Raw genomic sequence first — 17,926 nt, forward strand, 5'->3', positions numbered from 1 at the left:
ATCTGTGTTGACGGATTAAAGTCTAGGAAGTGATTGATTTTTTACTTTTTTGAATTCTTTTAAGTTGACATTTCTATGTAACGAAAGCAGAGACGCGCGGGTGGGCTTTATAGGTACATTTTGAATGAAAGCGTGTAAAGGTTTTTAATTATGTACCTACGTATTATGAAGAAGCTAGAGATGGTGGTTTCATACACCATGTAGGCCTTACACCACTTGTTTACATGTTTTTCGTCTTGTGGTGAAGAAAACGTTTCTTGAACAAGAACCCACGGCATGCGTGTATGATGCTGCTCTTCCACGGTGGTACAATGTGGGGACGCCACAACGCTCACTGCGGCAACCTACTTTATTCCTATAACCATGCCACAACAAATCTGTACTTATTCCTTACGGGATAGATAGATCTAAAAATACGGGTAAGAAACTGTCGAAAAAGGCGTGCCTAGCTGTGTATATGTGTGCGTTGGTCCCATGTATGGTCCATGTATGGGAGTGCAAGTTGGGTGTGGCAAAAGAGGCACGACAGTGCGTTAAGGAGTATGATCGGTTTGAAATTGAGTGACCGGATAAGAAACGGCGTGATAAGGGAATGTTGTGATATGAAAGAAGATATAGTAACAGGAATAGGAAAGGGTACGCTAAGATGTTTTAGTCATGTGGAGAGTTTGAATGAAGGCAGGTTGACTAAGGAAATATATAAGGAGAGTGTGTGAAATAGAAATAGGCGAACAATTTATTATCAGCATTTATTAGCATTAATATACCAGTCAGGTAAAACAGTAGGTATAACTTGTTCTATAAAAATGTATTGACATAGGTACCTACATACATATGGTCACGTCAATATCCCTTGCGGGGTAGACAGAGCCAACAGTCTTGAAAAGACTGAATGGCCACGATCAGCTATTTGGTATTACATTATATTTGGTATATATAAGTTTGTAAGCCTATCCCTTAGTCGCCTTTTACGACATCCATGGGAAAGAGATGGAGTGGTCCTATTCTTTTTTCATTGGTGCCGGGAACTACACGGCACACGGCATGGCAAAATGTATTGATGTGCCTTTAATGTTAAATTGAAGTGAAATTGGATCGCTACCTCTATGTTGATTTTTAAAATTCGATTTAAAAATGAAAGGAAATTATTTAGAAATGCTTAACCGGGTCCGGGTTCCCATTCATTCTGAAAAAGAAAACGACATGACTTTAAATATATGAAATAAGAAGATATAGGTACCTACCTACGTAAGACGACTTTAGCGACGTTGTCAGAATTAAAATGGTACGACACATACTACTTTGTCTATGTTGTATTTATAGTATTAAATTCGTATACATTACATATTATTATGATTACGTACTAGTACTACATTCCAATTACATTAATATTTCTTTCGCTTCAACCACATTCATAACTCTCTTCATTCAAGCTCGTACTGTTGACATAATATTAATAATCTCCATGTCTGCTGCTATCACTGGGAGCATTTAAACGGGTCCTTGTTTAAATTTATAAGGAACTAGCTGTTGCCCGCGACTTCGTCCGCGTAAATTTCGAGTTTAATCTTGATCATACAGATACAGACAGACAAATAATGTAAAAAAAATCTCTGTTCATTTCAGTCAAAATTTTTAATAAAAAAGATCTTGTTTTTGTTGGGGCTTGAACTTGGACCACCAACTTCACTCAGTCTCACTCGCCAATCACTGGACCATCGAGGCCGATGCGGTGATGTCGAAATTAGACTAACAAACCAAAAATCTTTTTACATGAGAATTACGCATGTTATGTGCGGCAAAACCAGGATATTATCAAACTGATTTTCACTTATGTATATTTATATGTTATAGGTATAATGCTGTCGTACAATGAAAAATGACTTATTTTTAAATTTCGTAACTTATTTGCAGGCAAACTCATGCCTTGAGTTCATTCATATTACGATAACTTTTTTTTAGTGAACCGATTTTGATGAAAGAAACTTTAAATGTTTTTTTGAGTTAAAAAAAAGCAATTGGTGAAAGTTTTAAGTAAATCGGTTCAGTACTTTCGGAGATAAGCGTGATCATACATACAGACAGACAGAAAAAAAAATTTTTTTGCTTTCTATTATTAATTCTAAGTGTCCCTCTATCCATTTTAGTCAAAAATACTATGTACTAATATACTATAATGCACAGACAAAATATTTATACTGTTTTATTATATGTAAATAGATAAAAGGCTTGTTGAGGTTTAAAATAATTAGTTTTATTTTATATTTTCCCAAATGCTTATTTGTTCAGATCGTCACAAAGAAATTGTATAGCAATAGTATAATCACAATAATTCATCTGAGGTTTGTCAACCACTAAAATAGAACATATTAAATATGCCCTTTAAACCATGTCCATTCATTTATTTTAATTTTGATAGCTTATTCAGTGTTGTATAGTACTATTAAGTTACCGATGCTATTTCTTACGAAAATCGATTTTAAATTTTAAGGATTTAAAAATAATGTGTTTTTTGTCAAACTTATTTAAATTTAAAGTACCTGTTTAAGTATATCATTCAACTTTAATTCCAAAAATATTATGAATTTCAAAATGAATTTGTTGCATAAATTGTAGGTAAAACTCCACACATTGAGTTTTTTAACAATTAAATATAAAACCTTTGTCAAGAGCACTACCAAATAGTTACATTTGGTGTTAGTGATCACAAATTATAATGATTAATATTAAAAGAACACATTGGAGACATTTAAAAGCATTTAATAAGTAACAATGTTAGGAGATAACTGTGATTATAAAATCTGAATATTTTTCAACAATGTATTTAAAAGAAAGGAGAAAGGAATGAAAGTGAACGTAAGTAAAACTAAAACACTGGTTTTTGAAATGGAGAAAGAAATGACAGCATGTAATATTTTGATTGGAGGAGAAAAAGTGGAGCAAGTGAAAGAGTTTGTATATCTAGGATCAAAGTTTACATCAGATGGCAAGTATGATAGTGATATTGAAAGGAGAGTGAACGCGGGGAACATGGTGAATGGAGCTTTGCATGCCTTTATGAGCAGTCAGAAACTATCCAAAAAGGCTCGACTGGCTGTGCACAGGGGCGTGTTGGTCCCGACATTAATGTATGGGAGTGAAAGTTGGGTATGGCAAAAGAAGCATGAAAGCAGAATAAATGCAGTGGAAATGAGAGCGTTAAGGAGTATGATGGGTGTGAAATTGAGTGACAGGATAAGGAACAGCGTGATAAGGGAATGTTGTGATGTGAAAGAAGATGTAGTTACAGGAATAGAAAAGGGTATGTTAAGATGGTTCGGTCATGTGGAGAGGATGAATGAAAGCAGGTTGACTAAGCAGATATACAAGGAGAGTGTGGAGGGAAAGGTCGGAGTGGGAAGACCTAGACGAACGTATCTTGATCAAATTAAGGACGTCCTGGTAAAGGGTCAGGTCAAAAGTACCCGAAACCGCCGAGCTTGTATGAAGAGAGTTATGAATGTGGACGAAGCGAAAGAAGTATGCAGAGATCGTGGCAAGTGGAAAGAGGTAGTCTCTGCCTACCCCTCCGGGAAAGAGGCGTGATTGTATGTATGTATGTATGTATTTAAAAATTTATTGCCACTGAGTTACGTAGAACATAGTAGATGACAAAAAAATAAATAAATGAATGGACATGGTATAACTGGGTAAGTATATAATATAAAACCTACCTTACTATATTCCAATATGGGTATATTAGACATCGCCTAAGTGTGATTGGATCAAAAGAAAACTAGCCAGTGAAAATATTCAATTACCAATTAGTAAAAAATAAACACAAACTGAATTAAAGTTCACATACATATTAAAACTACAAGTCAATATCTATATATAACTATAGTAATGATAAATTTTTCATTGTGGTGGTACATACTAAAGGAATGCCACATACTAAACCATTGCATAGATAGATAAAATAAAACATTATTATTAGGATACAGAAATTGTAAAAATATCTGATTGTCTAGTTTATAGGGCAGAGGTGGCACATCTTTATCCCTTATGGGATAGACAGAGCCCACAATCTTAAAAAAAAACTGGACACATTGAGCTGTACAAACCAAATAATGTCTTCTGTATGACCAACTAGATGACAATGTTAAAGAATGTTTTCTTCTTTGCTAAAATGCCAACAGGTCTTTTTAAACATTAAAAATAATTAATGTTTGAAAAATCTATTGTCATCATTTCTTGCTTTAAACTATTTCATTTGTTAATAAGTTTTGTTGAATGACACAGGTTGAAAGATTAAGCAATGTGTCTGATTAATATGCTTGAAAATTATTATAACATAATTCATTATTTATAACATTATTCTTAAAAACACAATATACATATACGTAATTCTGTAAATAAAATTACATTGCTTACAATACTTTCTTATTTGGCTTTTTAAAAATTGTCCAAATTACTTGACATCAGGGAGATCCTCGTCTTCAGCAGAACTAGTATCATCTGTTTCATTTTCATCACCGAAATCCCCTAGTTTATTTGAAAACATGTCGTTCATATCATCAATGTCATCATTGCTGTCATCTTCATCCTGCCAGCGGTTAAAATCAACTTTAAGCCAATGATGCTTTTTCTTATCACTAGTTAGTGAAGGCCAGAATGGTTGATCATTTTTCTCTTTAGCCAAGTACACATCTATAAGTCTTCCTTTGCTAACGTAAGTGCTTTTTTCAGGATCTATCTCTGCATACAAATTGATTTCAATTTCATGTAACTTGTTGCTAGGCTGACACAGGCCTTTAAACGAGATAGTTTTCTTATCGAATTTAATGACTGGTTTTTCGCATTCGACGTTAATTGTTAATAAAACACACGAGTTTCTCTGCGCCCATAGCACGGGTGGAGGTATGGGATTTCCATCTGAAGTCATGATTAGGTTATCTGAAAAATTACGAATTTACGTTCATTTTTGTCAATTTCATTGGATTTGGCAATTACTACAATTAATTTATTTTTACCTATAAGGCTAACCTGCGTGACTAACCCTAACCTAGGCAATAGTAAGATGTTTGCTCCGGTACATACATACTTTTTTTTATTATTGTATCTATTTAGCATCAAAAATCAAACCAATCTCATCCCAAACAGTCTTTATAGTTGAGGTTGAGCTTGAGGCTTGACTTGAGGCCTATTGAGGTTTTTATATGTTACCGGATAATTATAAGAACCGCAAATTCATAAACTTACTAGGCAATTTATAAAACTTTCATAGGATACTAATCGTGAGATGGGTTGTATTTTTTATGTCCACATTTTCGTAAATATATAAACTTACCGAACTCACGCGTAAAATAAATATACACCTATCGATCAAATAAAAACAAAGAATGACTTTGACATTTGACGCTTTAGTTGCTTTTTTCCAGACTAAGGCATAACATACGATAAACAACTGTTTATGTCAATTTTAAAATATATCTATGTGTCAATCAATGTCAATATTCGACATTTATAGAACATTTGATTGATTCTGTTTATAGAACATGCGATTGAGTGTGGAGTGAACACGTGAGTTTGTGAAGTGAAAAATAATAGCTTAGCTTTGCTTAGTTTGCTTCAAACGGCGTGTCAATTATTGAAAAACACGCTATCATACAAGCGAAAAGTACATTATTTATTTATATAATCAGTTTGTGTTAAAAGTGGCAAGCTAACTTAACCCATAACTTATCCATTTTTTAGATTCATCATGGGTAAAGTCAAAAAGTTGAAACCTTCGCAATTTGGCAAAAATATAGCTCTTGCAGATCAGATAGAGTCTGTCAATACTCTGAAGAATAAAAATAGAACTAAAGAACGAAACAGACATGAAAATGATGAAGAGGTACAGGACATATGGTTATTTATTTAATGTAACTAACTACACCTATGCCTTGCAAAATATAATGCAATAAATATTTTTCTACTATAAGACAAAATAAAGACGAAATAAAGGAATGTGGATGAAGCGAAGGAAGTATTAGTATTTGACGGCCTCTTTGGCGCAGCGGTAGTACGCTTGTCTGTGACACCAGAGGTCCCGGGTTCGAATCCCGGTCAGGGCATGATGAGAAAAGAACTTTTTCTGATTGGCTTGGGTCTTGGATGTTTATCTTTATAAGTATTTATTATAAAATATACAAAGTATCGTTGAGTTAGTATCTCGTAACACAGTCTCGAACTTACTTCGAGGCTAACTCAATCAGTGTAATTTGTCCCGTATATATTTATTTATATTTATATTTATATTTATGCAGAGATTGTGGCAAATGGAAAGAGGAAGTCTCTGCCCTTACATCCGGGAAAGAGGCGTGATTTTATGTTATGTTTATAAAGGAAACAAAATCTTTGCTATTGATTTTCAGAAGCTGTTATCGTCATTTGCCAGCACTTTTTATGTAATGACTTTTTATCATTGTTTTAGTTTATCAATGCAGATCTCTCAAAGAAAATTCTCAAAGCAGCTCGCACGCAGCAAGCTGAGCTAGGAGAAGAAGCGGGTCCATCTCCTGTGAAAAAATTACATTTGAATTCTTCATTATTGACAGGTATTATTATTGTCATTGTTTTTGTTTCTAAGATCATTTGAAAAACCAAACTAATTTGTCTATACTTGTTAAAGTGGGATATTTTTAATTTAAACTTTTGCCAGGCAATACTTGGTTCTTTACAAATACCATTTTACTCAAGAAACTCATACACAAACTGTGATTGATTTGCTGCTTCCAATGAGAGCAGGAGTGTGGGTTCTGTTTGTTCTGTCTGTCTGTGTCTTTCTTTGTCAATATAGCATGTAATGTAATGACAATAAAAAAATTGCAGTGTAAGTAGTATTTTTGTAGCAACCTAATACTAGTTAATAATAAATAACATTGTAGATGGTGATTCTGACCCTGATAATGCTGCGTCTGATCTTGATGATCTGGAACCTGACACATATTATGACAATATTGAAGTAAATGAAGAAGATGAAGAGGCTCTCAAAGTGTTCATGTCAGCAAAACCAGAAAAGATGAGGACTCTAGCAGACATCATTAAGGATAAAATTACTGACAAACACACAGAACTACAAACAGAATATTCAGATGTTGAAACCCTTAAGGATATTGATCCTAGGTAAGTACATAGTATTTTAGAAAAACAATACAAAAGTTCATGATAAAAAGGTAAAGATCAAGACTTAATTGGTGATGGGCTGGTCATACATCAAGTAGAAAGGTAAAATGGCATTCTTGTGTTAATTGTGTCAATAAATAAATATTCATGCTACAAGATCTATGAAAAACCTATATTTTTTAAAACATTTTATGCATATTATACAATCAACCATGTGACCAGCGCACACCATGAATGGATTTTGTAAGCACTTTTTTCCTGAATTACTTTTACTTTCAGTAATTAAGGAGTAACCTTTATTTTTAAGTAACTAAGTTTAACATATATTTTGCAGGACATACTATGCAATATATAATCAACCATTTGACCAGCAATAAAATGTTTTTGCAATGCCTTTTTTTCACGATTTCTTATTCATTAATCTGTCTGTAATTTATTTCAAAACAAATATGTAAAGCAATTTACATTATTTTGGTAAAACAATTTTTAAAATTGGTTTAGTAGTTTTTGAATTTATTCCTTACAAGCATACATCATATCTTTTCTCTTTATTATTAGTGTGGATAAGTGATTTTATAAATTGTAAATTCCTCTATCATTGAAATAGGTCTTATTGCAGATTTTATCCATCCACCAGGGAAATGTATGAATATTTTTTTTTTCAGGATAAGAACAATGTATGAAGGTGTGGGAGATGTTTTAAAAAAGTATCGCTCAGGAAAGTTGCCAAAAGCATTCAAGATGATTCCACATCTACAGAATTGGGAGCAGATATTGTACATTACAGAACCTTCAACTTGGTCTGCAGCTGCTATGTATCAGGTAATCATATGTTTTCTTAATAAAAAGTGTTTTAATTTTTTGAACTTGGTAATATTGGAAGTATGTTACTTCAGTGGGTATTATTTTTTTCAATAATAACTAGCTGTGCCTGCGACTTCATCTGCATGGAATAGTTATTTTGGACATCATTGAAGCCCTGAAGGATGAATAATTTTCCCCGTTTTTTTTTCACATTTTCAATTATTTTTTTGCTCCTAATAGTTGCAGCGTGATGTTATATAGCCTAAAGCCTTCCTCGATAAAGTCTATTCAACACAAAAATAATTTTTCAATTTGAACCAGTAGTTCCTGAGATTAGTATATTAGTATAGATTATTAAGCTAGCATTGATTTTATGTGATAAGGCATGATTTTATGTATGTTTTTATGTGACATTAACTACATAAAATGACATTGTAACTACAATCATCCATTATTAACATAAAATTCTCAATAATGATGTTGCAAATAAATTCCTAAATTATCTTCTGTGATTTCCTTTTCAGGCAACAAGAATTTTTGCATCAAATCTTAAAGAGAAGATGGCTCAACGATTTTATAACTTAGTGTTACTCCCTCGGGTGAGAGATGACATGGCAGATTATAAACGTCTGAATTTCCATTTGTATCAGGCATTGAGAAAAGCTTTGTTTAAACCTGGAGCATTTATGAAAGGAATACTGTTGCCACTATTAGAAGTAAGCTTTCAATAAAGACAAATGTTTTTTAGATAATCTTTTTACATGTGAAAACCTTACTCAACGTGTTTATAACTTTCAGGCAGGAAATTGCACACTCAGAGAGGCTATAATAGTTGGTTCTGTGTTAGCTCGTAACTCTATACCAGTTCTTCATTCAAGTGCAGCATTATTAAAAATAGCTGAAATGGTATATACAGGGGCAAATTCTATATTTCTTAGAATTCTTTTAGATAAAAAATATGCACTTCCATATAGAGTTGTTGATGCTGTGGTGTTTCATTTTTTGAGGTTGGTAAACTTGGTTTGAATTTTTGATCTCATTATGAAATAGCTTTTATTATCTTCTTTTACCTGGGGATTTGCTGCCAGGGGAATTTACAAAAAAAAAATGTTAATCCTATTTTGACAATATGCTAAAATTTATTAAAATTGGCTCAGTAGTTTTTCTCCTTAATATTAGTATGCATATGTGACAGACATGCATGAGAAAGTTTATTTTTTTAACCAATTAATTTTGTCTTTTGATCTATTTGGCATGTTAGTAATACAAGTATTTATATTATTCAATACTCAATACCAGACATTTTTATAATTTCATAAATATTTAACAGTATTTTAATAAGGAATATTAATAATCTCATATTATTTTGTTGTAGATTTCAAATGGAAACACGTGCACTCCCTGTGCTATGGCACCAGGCTCTGCTGACTTTTGTACAGCGTTACAAAGCAGATATATCCACAGAACAAAGAGATGCTCTTTTGGAATTACTTCGCAAGCAGTCCCATCCTACAATTACACCAGAAGTGAGTTGCATTTTTCTACTATATGAATTATGGCGGAAACACACAGGTAGTTCAATACTGGATAAAGAATTAAAAATTTCTTTTGTTGCCTATAAAAATATCTACAAATGTTTCTGAACTATATTTTTTCTACTTTTTTTTTCCAAACTATATCTTTTACTCAGGTTTAGGTACACATATCAGTGGAACATTGTATATAAAAAAAAATATTTGTTTTAGATAAGGAGAGAGCTTCAAGCTGCACAGTGTCGAGATATTGAAGTTAACGAATCATTGTCTTCACAAATGGCTGTAGAATAAAATAAATCTATTTACTTTGTAATTAATTAAAAACATGTTTATTTTACTTATAAAAATAATAATTATTTAATGTGAATAATTGGTCTATCTACTTGACTTGTGATGAAATGAACAGGAGGCAATATACTTTTTTTACAATCACATTTTCTGCCAGATATGAAATCAAAGGAACCGATTTTAAAACCACAATTTTCACAGTGAAGTTTCCCTTTAGTCCATTGTTCTTCTTCAATTTTTAACTTGATCCAGTTTGGCAATTTGTCTTCTTGGAGATAAATAAATGTTTTCAAGTAGTAGCTGGAACATTCTGTATCACAGTCCGGTTGTTTCAGAATAATAGAAATGTCGTCCGTAAGCACATGGCGACATTTATGGCATTTGATTGTATGTGAATCCATTAAAGTACTAGAATTTGATATAAATGCTTAAAAAATACCATGCCTTTCGGTTGATTTATTAGATTGTAAAATCGTGATTCTGTCAGTGTGACAGTGACAGCCGAGAGACCAGACCTCTGACCAGACGAGACAGAAATGACATTGACACAAAGTATCGACGAGTTTGAATTACTGTTATAAAATTGGTATCGTTATTAATGCCAACAGTTACCGTTATAAATTAAGTATCGCTTTGCTGGGTAACGATATTTTTAGCGGCATTTACCGTAACGTACCAGTATAATTAACCGTAAGTGGTATCGTTAAGACTGTAGCGGGAGCGATGATTCGGCTCGACCGCCACCAAAGGGAAGATCTTCCGCCAGGCTAGGTGTTATGCCTGGGGAACCGCGGCTCCGACGATGTTGAGTCGGAGGTTGTATATATAGCTCCAATCCTTGAAATCTCTGAAATCGCGATTTGGGTTCTTCGCTGCTATTGGCTGAGCGCGTCGATTTCTTCGAGATGATTGACAGTTGTTGTGTGATTTGATGTTGTGACGAGTGGCGTAGAGATGTCGCCACAGTACTCCCCCCCAAGACCGGAGGTCTGAAGTCTTGATCTTGCTGTGCAATCTGTGCTTCAGTAGCTTGCAAGTGCCAGTTGTCTTCCAGTGAGTCGGAAGTTGCTCGAAGTCCTAGTGAGTCAGGAGTGAGCCGTTGCGTTGCTCGTAGTCTGCGGTGAGTCGAGACAGTAGAGAGCGAAGTCGACTTGTTGGCGCCGGGAGATATCGTGCAGAGCTGCCACGCTGGAGAGTAGAGCGGCCGTCGAAGAGATCCAGGCGTGGGCTGCGGTAGATACGTTGGTCGCAGAAGTCGAAGAGAGTGAGTGCGGGTGGAGACAGGACCAGGAAGCTCGGTGAGTCGGCTGCGATGGACCTGCTGCGATATCCAGTTGCTGGCTTGCTGTGAGACTGCTTGCAGAGTGAGGAGTGATGCTGAGGATTGGAGTTGATGATGATGGAGAAGGTTGCTTCCAATCACTTCGGGGTCACCAATGTAGCGGGAGCGATGATTCGGCTCGACCGCCATCAAAGGGAAGATCTTCCGCCAGGCTAGGTGTTATGCCTGGGGAACCGCGGCTCCGACGATGTTGAGTCGGAGGTTGTATATATAGCTCCAATCCTTGAAATCTCTGAAATCGCGATTTGGGTTCTTCGCTGCTATTGGCTGAGCGCGTCGATTTCTTCGAGATGATTGACAGTTGTTGTGTGATTTGATGTTGTGACGAGTGGCGTAGAGATGTCGCCACAAGACTGTTTAACGACTTTTATTTTGTATTTACCGGTGAATTCTTATAACGTTACTGATGATTTTAGTTAACAGTAAAAGGTATTGATTATTAAGTTTCGTTACGACTGTTTTCGTTGATTTAATGACGGATTCGTCGTGAACATTTCTAATCGCCTCGTGTATCGTACAGTTGCGTACCGGTATATTTTATAAAACAATAGATTTTCATCTCACATAACTATTTATGAAGTTTATTGGTATCGCTATTCTTAACGTTAATTGGTAATGATGTGACGTAATTTAATATAGGTATATAACGTTTTAAAATAACATTACCGATATAACGCTGTCAGTCATAATTTTTCGAATATAACGTTATATACCTTTAGTGTTAATTTGGTAATGTTAACAAACCATGGACTTACTAAATTCCATGGACCTAATAATAATAAATTACGTCCATGTTAAGTTCTTTCTTTGCAACTAAATCACAAAACAGTATTACCAACGTTATAAAAATATTCACAAGTTGGTTTTAAATTTCAGTGATTTAAATAATCACGTCCGACGCTCTTACGGTGACGGAAGACATCCTGAAGAAACCAGCACAACCAGGCAACTGGATGCGTAGGCATTATTCAATATGTGTAATACCTCTACAAATGTTACGAAGGTCAGACGGGAGTTGCTTGTCGTTTCGTGTAAAAAAAACCCTGAATTACTCCCTTTTATCATCTGTTATCCCTCTCGATTTACTATCTAATTTTGGATTGGGGTCAATAGGAAAACCCTAGAGAAAGAAAAAGAGGGTTGATAAGACAGTTATATGCCTTGTCGAGTTTCTTGAAGCGTCTGACCCACGATCCAGATATTATAGGTGCACCGCAGGCTCCTTTCCTTGGTTTGGTAGCGAAGAAAAAACATTAGGTAGGTAGGTACACTTTTAGGCGGTGGGTTTATACTTAGCAACCTGTTACTGTTTGAATCTTGATTTCACCAAACGTGATCTTTCAATATTCTCGGGATTATTGTTGACTCCGTAAGGGATAAGAACGGTATGTAGGATGCCCATAGAACATATTTTTCGCAATACCTGATTGTCCCATGCACATATGCATTAGGCAGCTATTGTGGTTTCAGGATTAAATATAGTATACCAAATAATATTAGGGCTATTATCGTAAATGCGAAAGTAACTCTGTCTGTTACGGTTTCACGCCTAAACCACTAAACTGATTCTAATACGAACCACAAGGAAGAACACAAGTTGGCTTTTTTATTGCGTAAAAAGGGGTAAAGAGGTTAAAAAAGGGATGAATTATTGTCAGTGAACAGCTACTTTCCCATAAAAACCATGAACGTAGTTCTCGCCGCTAAAGAAAAATTCTGTCTGATCGTCCATTTTTTCGCCCATTTGAAAACTTTGACAATTAAACTAAGTAGGTGCTTACCATTAAAATCTTTATAATGACACGGAATAGGTACCTACTAGTTATGCGTATATCCATTTTGATAATATGTTGGTTTCAATGGAGTGAGAGACTAATGATTAAAAGATTAATTTCTACTGTTAATTTTTCCTGATCTTTAGTTCTTCTTTCCATAAGTACCTTAAATCTGTTGCAGGTAAATAAAAGAACATGTCGCATGTGCGTGATATTTTATTTCACTGAACCCGCTTTACAAGAAAACATTGCGCTGTTCAATGAATCCAAATTTTCAAATAACTATGTGACTAATGTGCTTTGTTTAGCTAAGTACATGCCTTTTTAAACACGTACCCTTTTATCACATAATTATAATAATCTAGGTACAAACGTTCAATAAACTATGTTGTATAAAAAATACAAAGCATGACCGTTTGTGTGTGTGCTTCTAAAATCAACCATTTTCCAGTCAGTGCATACATAATGATAATATTGTGTTATAATTACAATTAATCGTTGTAGTATTGCAACTAATAAAAATATTGGGAGTATTTGCAGATATTATAGTAGTATCTACACTCGGTGATAAGTACCTACTCAATATGAGATCCCACAAAGCTACTATCAATGCGAAACCTTTTTAAGTTAGTGGATTTGATGAAAATATTTATAGCAATGGTTCAAAGGGGCATAACGTACCTATAGGTAAATGTTTTAAGCCTGTAAATTTTACAATATTGTAACATATATTTTATAACACATTTAATCTCATCGCGATGAGCAAGCAAGGATATATACATACCCATAACAACCAGCTATAACAATAGCAACAAATCGGCCAAAAAAGAGGTTAGCAAAAAGAGGATATTTAGAACGTTCTGGTTTAACAGTAGTGAAACCAGAACGTTCTAAATATCCTCTTTATTGCAGACTTTAAATAATAAGGGCTTTATCTCATATGATGATGTATATCAGAGCGTTACGTAAATAGTAGAATTCTGCTGTTTAAAGCAATCAGTAGGTAGTAGTAGTAGTAGATATATGGATATTCTACTTCAATGAACTTCGTCAACATCCATTATAAAACGATCTTTGCGTCTCTTCTGAAAATCTTAGCAAGTTTTAGGTACATTTCGGTGTGGATTTTGAGGACTTTATTTCAAGTGTAAAGTATAATAAAATCACAATAATGCACTCAGCAACATTTGTCATAGTCCGAGATTTGACGCATGCAAATTTATAAATTTGTTTTAGACCCTATAACACGCAACATGCTTTAGCTCAATATTTTGTGAATAACAGAAATAGAACAAGTATATTTTAGTGTGATTAACCATAGAATTACTAAAGGTGATGACAATTACACATAGATTAACATGTTACTGACCAAACATTGTTTCAGCTAGATTTTATCTTGAAATTCCTTAAATGTTATACCTAAGGGTTAAAGATCAGTGGGGATATTTACGAACTTTCATAAGGTATATTTACGAACTTTCATAAGGTATATTTACTCGTACTTATCTCTTCTCACTTTCTTCCCTCGGTCCTGGTACGAGTCAGAGTTCTGATGGGAAGTTCAGATAAGACTCGTGCCCAAATAGTCAACATAGTGGCCGAGTCTTTGAGCTGATCTAAAATTGAGTTTGGCCGGCAACAGTATAATTGTTTATACATTCTGTAAAACAAATATAGGTAATTAATAAAAAAAAAGGAACAAGCTTTTATAGTTACTTCTTAGTTGTTTTTTCGGTGAATTATTTGCCCTGTTTTTGCATCATGTAAGAATCTGTACTCATCTACACATAGAATACTTTATATAAGGTTCGGTTTAGAAATTCAGTGTCAATATATTCTTACATTGGCTTCATTTTGCTGTTTCCTACCTACAGAATGTATAAACAAGTATCTAGTTTACGTTTTGAAATAATAACGTGCGCTTCATTTTCAGCTTAACAATATAAATTTCGATCACAGACAAAATTACATAATACGATGCACGCGTTTTTTTTTGCGCTTTTATGTTGTCGAAATATAAAATACTTAACTTATCTTTACGATATATCTAATATAATAATTATAATCGTGAGATTATCCAAAGCTGAAACAACCAGTTTTCTGTGACTAACGTATTTCAAGGCAACAATTTTAAATGATTAAGCGAACATTTTGTCGCAAGGTGGCGACTTACCGCTACTCTTATCAACTATAGTAGATTTCCCATTTTAAACGGCGTTGCCTACATACTAATATTATACAAGTCACATATAGGTAGCACAGATATGACTCCAGCTTTTTGTAGTCATATAAATATTTTCACGACAGACCAATAGTTTCCATTTAGGTACCTGTCCGTATCAATTCTAAGAATCAGTAGTATGAAAATAATAATTAATACATTTTTTGGCTTCTAAATTTCATTGAATTCTGACCGTTATTACCTAAATAAGGATATCTTATAAAAATGATTTTCAATGGTAGAAAATATATGAAATAATGCATCATAATAAACAAAAACTTATGCAAAATAAACACATATTCTGCATTTATTGTTCTTTTAAAGCTTCATTACGTGCATTTTGAACTAAATCACTCCAATTTAAATGAAATTAACAGTTCCGATAAGTTTCAAAATAAAACCATTAAAAACACAGTGTATTAGTGCAGTCAATGTAACTGAATTTTCAGATTTAGACTCTATTTATTTTAATTTCATTCACAGACACATATATTGCAGGGCGGTACTACCTATATCTTAATATGTACGTTTTATTATAAAGAAGATTTACCTTAATCTAGCTTAATTATTATCCATAAAACAATATACGTACACCCTGTGCGTAAGCGCTATAATAATAACTCTTATGATCTTAACGCATGAATTCGAATGCGGATATTAGAAAAAAGATCATCCGAACTAAAACGAAATGACTGTTATATCGTTAATATTATCACTTTTATAAATGATATATCGTTTATTATCAGGCAGTTATTTTTTCCAATGAGATAGCTCAAGAAAAAAAAAACATTTCAAGAGCAATAGTAAAGCTTTTTTTTATTAAAAAAAAACTGCCTTTGTGCATGTATATTGTATTTGTTTGTTGTAATAAGTAGTTTGTTCTTTTATATTTTACTGTACGTTTAATTTTTTAAATAATGTCTTAGCCGCAACTGATTCATTTGCATAGTGTTGCATAAATGAGTAAGATTTAAATAATTTTTTAGTAATACAATTTAAATTACTCCCGTTTTTACATTTTATGGCTCGTGATTAATTTAATGTAATCTCAATCTACCCTAAGGTTTGGCCTGGTTTGGTTGAATGTTAAAGTTAAATTTAATTATGTACCCATACATAGATAATCAATGATGTACGGAATGCGTTAATGATTTTAATCTAAGTAGTTATTTGCTAATTTCGAGATTCTACCTATCTAACAACACACCTAGGCTGACTTATTGTAGGTATACAAGGTAACAAGTATTTATCTATTCGATTCTCCGTCGTCAAGATGGAATAATAATAATAATTCATAATGTAAAGTACCTACTTACAAAGTAGTCTAAGCATTGTTTAGGTATTATACACACTGGTTTAAAAATATAGTATATAACCCTGAAATAAAAAATAATGGATTTTAATATTTTGATCGGCTACCTAGTGTACAAACAAGATGAAACAAATATTTTAAATGTAGGCTGAATTTTAACTTACTTTAACACAACACGTAATAAATTTTCAATCATACAATAGTTACTTTTTCTTTTGTAGATAAGGTTCGAAGATGTGAATAATAGTTACAATTTCCTAGGTTTTAATGGGTTTCTACGACTACAAAAGCAAATATTAAATCTATAGTGCTTCTCGTAGTTGTAAAGTTAAAGCAAGCAACAATTTTAATGTCTAGATAGATTTGAGAACAATGCTTATCAGGGAATTGACTGTTTTACAAACATATCCTACGATGCAATACATGCTAATATTTACAATTATTCGCGCTTAAAAAATATACTTTTAAATATAAAGTAATAAAATGTGCGATAGTTCTTGATACGACATACTCGTATATGTATTTGTCATGAAAATAATGTAAGTACTGTGTTATTGGTGTAGCCTCTACGGCGTAGGCTCTACGTCGTAGCACACTAGATTACGGTTTACAGCTTAGCATTCGTAGACATTGCTGACCGTGTGTTCTACTAGAACGTCAAATGGGTTTCCCAATTCTACAAGCGATCATATTGTTTTTCTTTTTAAAATTGTTTTAAAACTTTTCAACCTGTAATATTACATTTCTATTAGACCATAAATAAATAAAAGAATTATGAAGATTTAAGTAGAGTTCGATAATCTTTTTATCTCAAATAAATTACCGTGGTATATACCGTCATAACAACTTGCAATTCAAACTGATTTTGTCTTTACAAATATAGAGCAATTTCATGTACTTCAAAACCTCAATTACCCGTAAAGACATCACAGTGATATTGCATAATTAAGCCGTTTTAGGCACATTAAAATTAGTATGTTTAACAAAATTGGTATAAATAACAAAATACTTAATTGAATAGAGTATGAATGTGTTAACAAGTTCTCCGAAACTCAACTGAAAAATAAAGGCACTGTTCTCCTTTTTGCATTTTATAGAGGTACATATTATATATAGATAATTTTTGTATAATAACCAGAGATCGGAATAGGTAGATTGACTTTATGTACTTGCATCATGAATTACCATAGAAAGCATAACATGGATACGCCTTTTTTCCGGGATTCCATTTCAGTACTTACGGGATTGAATTAAATATTATAAATTTATGGATTTTCAAACTCAATCAATTAATGGTAAAAAGTTAATCTCTTCAATTTATGGTATATATATCCTTTTCCTAATTTATTTGGAAACGCGCTGTGAGTATAGTTAAGTTTGTGATATCAAATAAAATATTTTTCTTTCTTTCTTTCTGTGTTTCCATATCTTGCATTCTTTTCTGCGTCTATTGCTACTAGTTGTACCATTCCAAAATTTTTTGCTATAGAAGGCCAGTCA

The 17,926-nt window shown here is 33.3% G+C and overlaps 2 protein-coding genes across 6 annotated transcripts; one reads left to right on the forward strand and one right to left on the reverse strand.

Moving 5' to 3' along the window:
* Positions 1-758: 758 nt before the first annotated feature.
* On the reverse strand, positions 759-5,460 carry LOC106138658 (uncharacterized protein CG16817). 4 transcript variants are annotated; one of them, XM_013339871.2, is made up of 3 exons: positions 5,242-5,362; positions 4,455-4,935; positions 759-1,186 (listed from the first exon to the last, which is right to left on the reverse strand). In XM_013339871.2, the coding sequence occupies exons 2-3, from the start codon at positions 4,922-4,924 to the stop codon at positions 1,150-1,152; spliced, it is 507 nt and encodes a 168-aa protein (XP_013195325.1). In that variant the 5' UTR covers positions 4,925-4,935; positions 5,242-5,362; the 3' UTR covers positions 759-1,149. The 4 variants fall into 4 exon arrangements, with proteins under 4 accessions (XP_013195325.1, XP_013195324.1, XP_013195326.1 ...); XM_013339870.2 differs by having other exon boundaries at positions 760-1,186; positions 5,330-5,460; XM_013339872.2 differs by having other exon boundaries at positions 761-1,186; positions 4,414-4,935; positions 5,330-5,460.
* Positions 5,461-5,518: 58 nt separating this feature from the next.
* On the forward strand, positions 5,519-9,858 carry LOC106138660 (bystin). Of its 2 annotated transcripts, none has more exons than XM_013339875.2 (9): positions 5,519-5,562; positions 5,737-5,878; positions 6,458-6,581; positions 6,912-7,149; positions 7,815-7,971; positions 8,478-8,669; positions 8,752-8,960; positions 9,329-9,479; positions 9,699-9,858. In XM_013339875.2, exons 2-9 carry the CDS (start codon positions 5,744-5,746, stop codon positions 9,777-9,779), a joined length of 1,287 nt encoding a protein of 428 aa, XP_013195329.1. In that variant the 5' UTR covers positions 5,519-5,562; positions 5,737-5,743; the 3' UTR covers positions 9,780-9,858. The 2 variants fall into 2 exon arrangements, with proteins under 2 accessions (XP_013195329.1, XP_013195328.1); XM_013339874.2 differs by having other exon boundaries at positions 5,539-5,659.
* Positions 9,859-17,926: the final 8,068 nt, after the last annotated feature.

Source organism: Amyelois transitella, chromosome 4 (assembly GCF_032362555.1).
Source record: "Amyelois transitella isolate CPQ chromosome 4, ilAmyTran1.1, whole genome shotgun sequence".
In the NCBI taxonomy this organism is placed as follows: Eukaryota; Metazoa; Arthropoda; class Insecta; order Lepidoptera; family Pyralidae; genus Amyelois; species Amyelois transitella.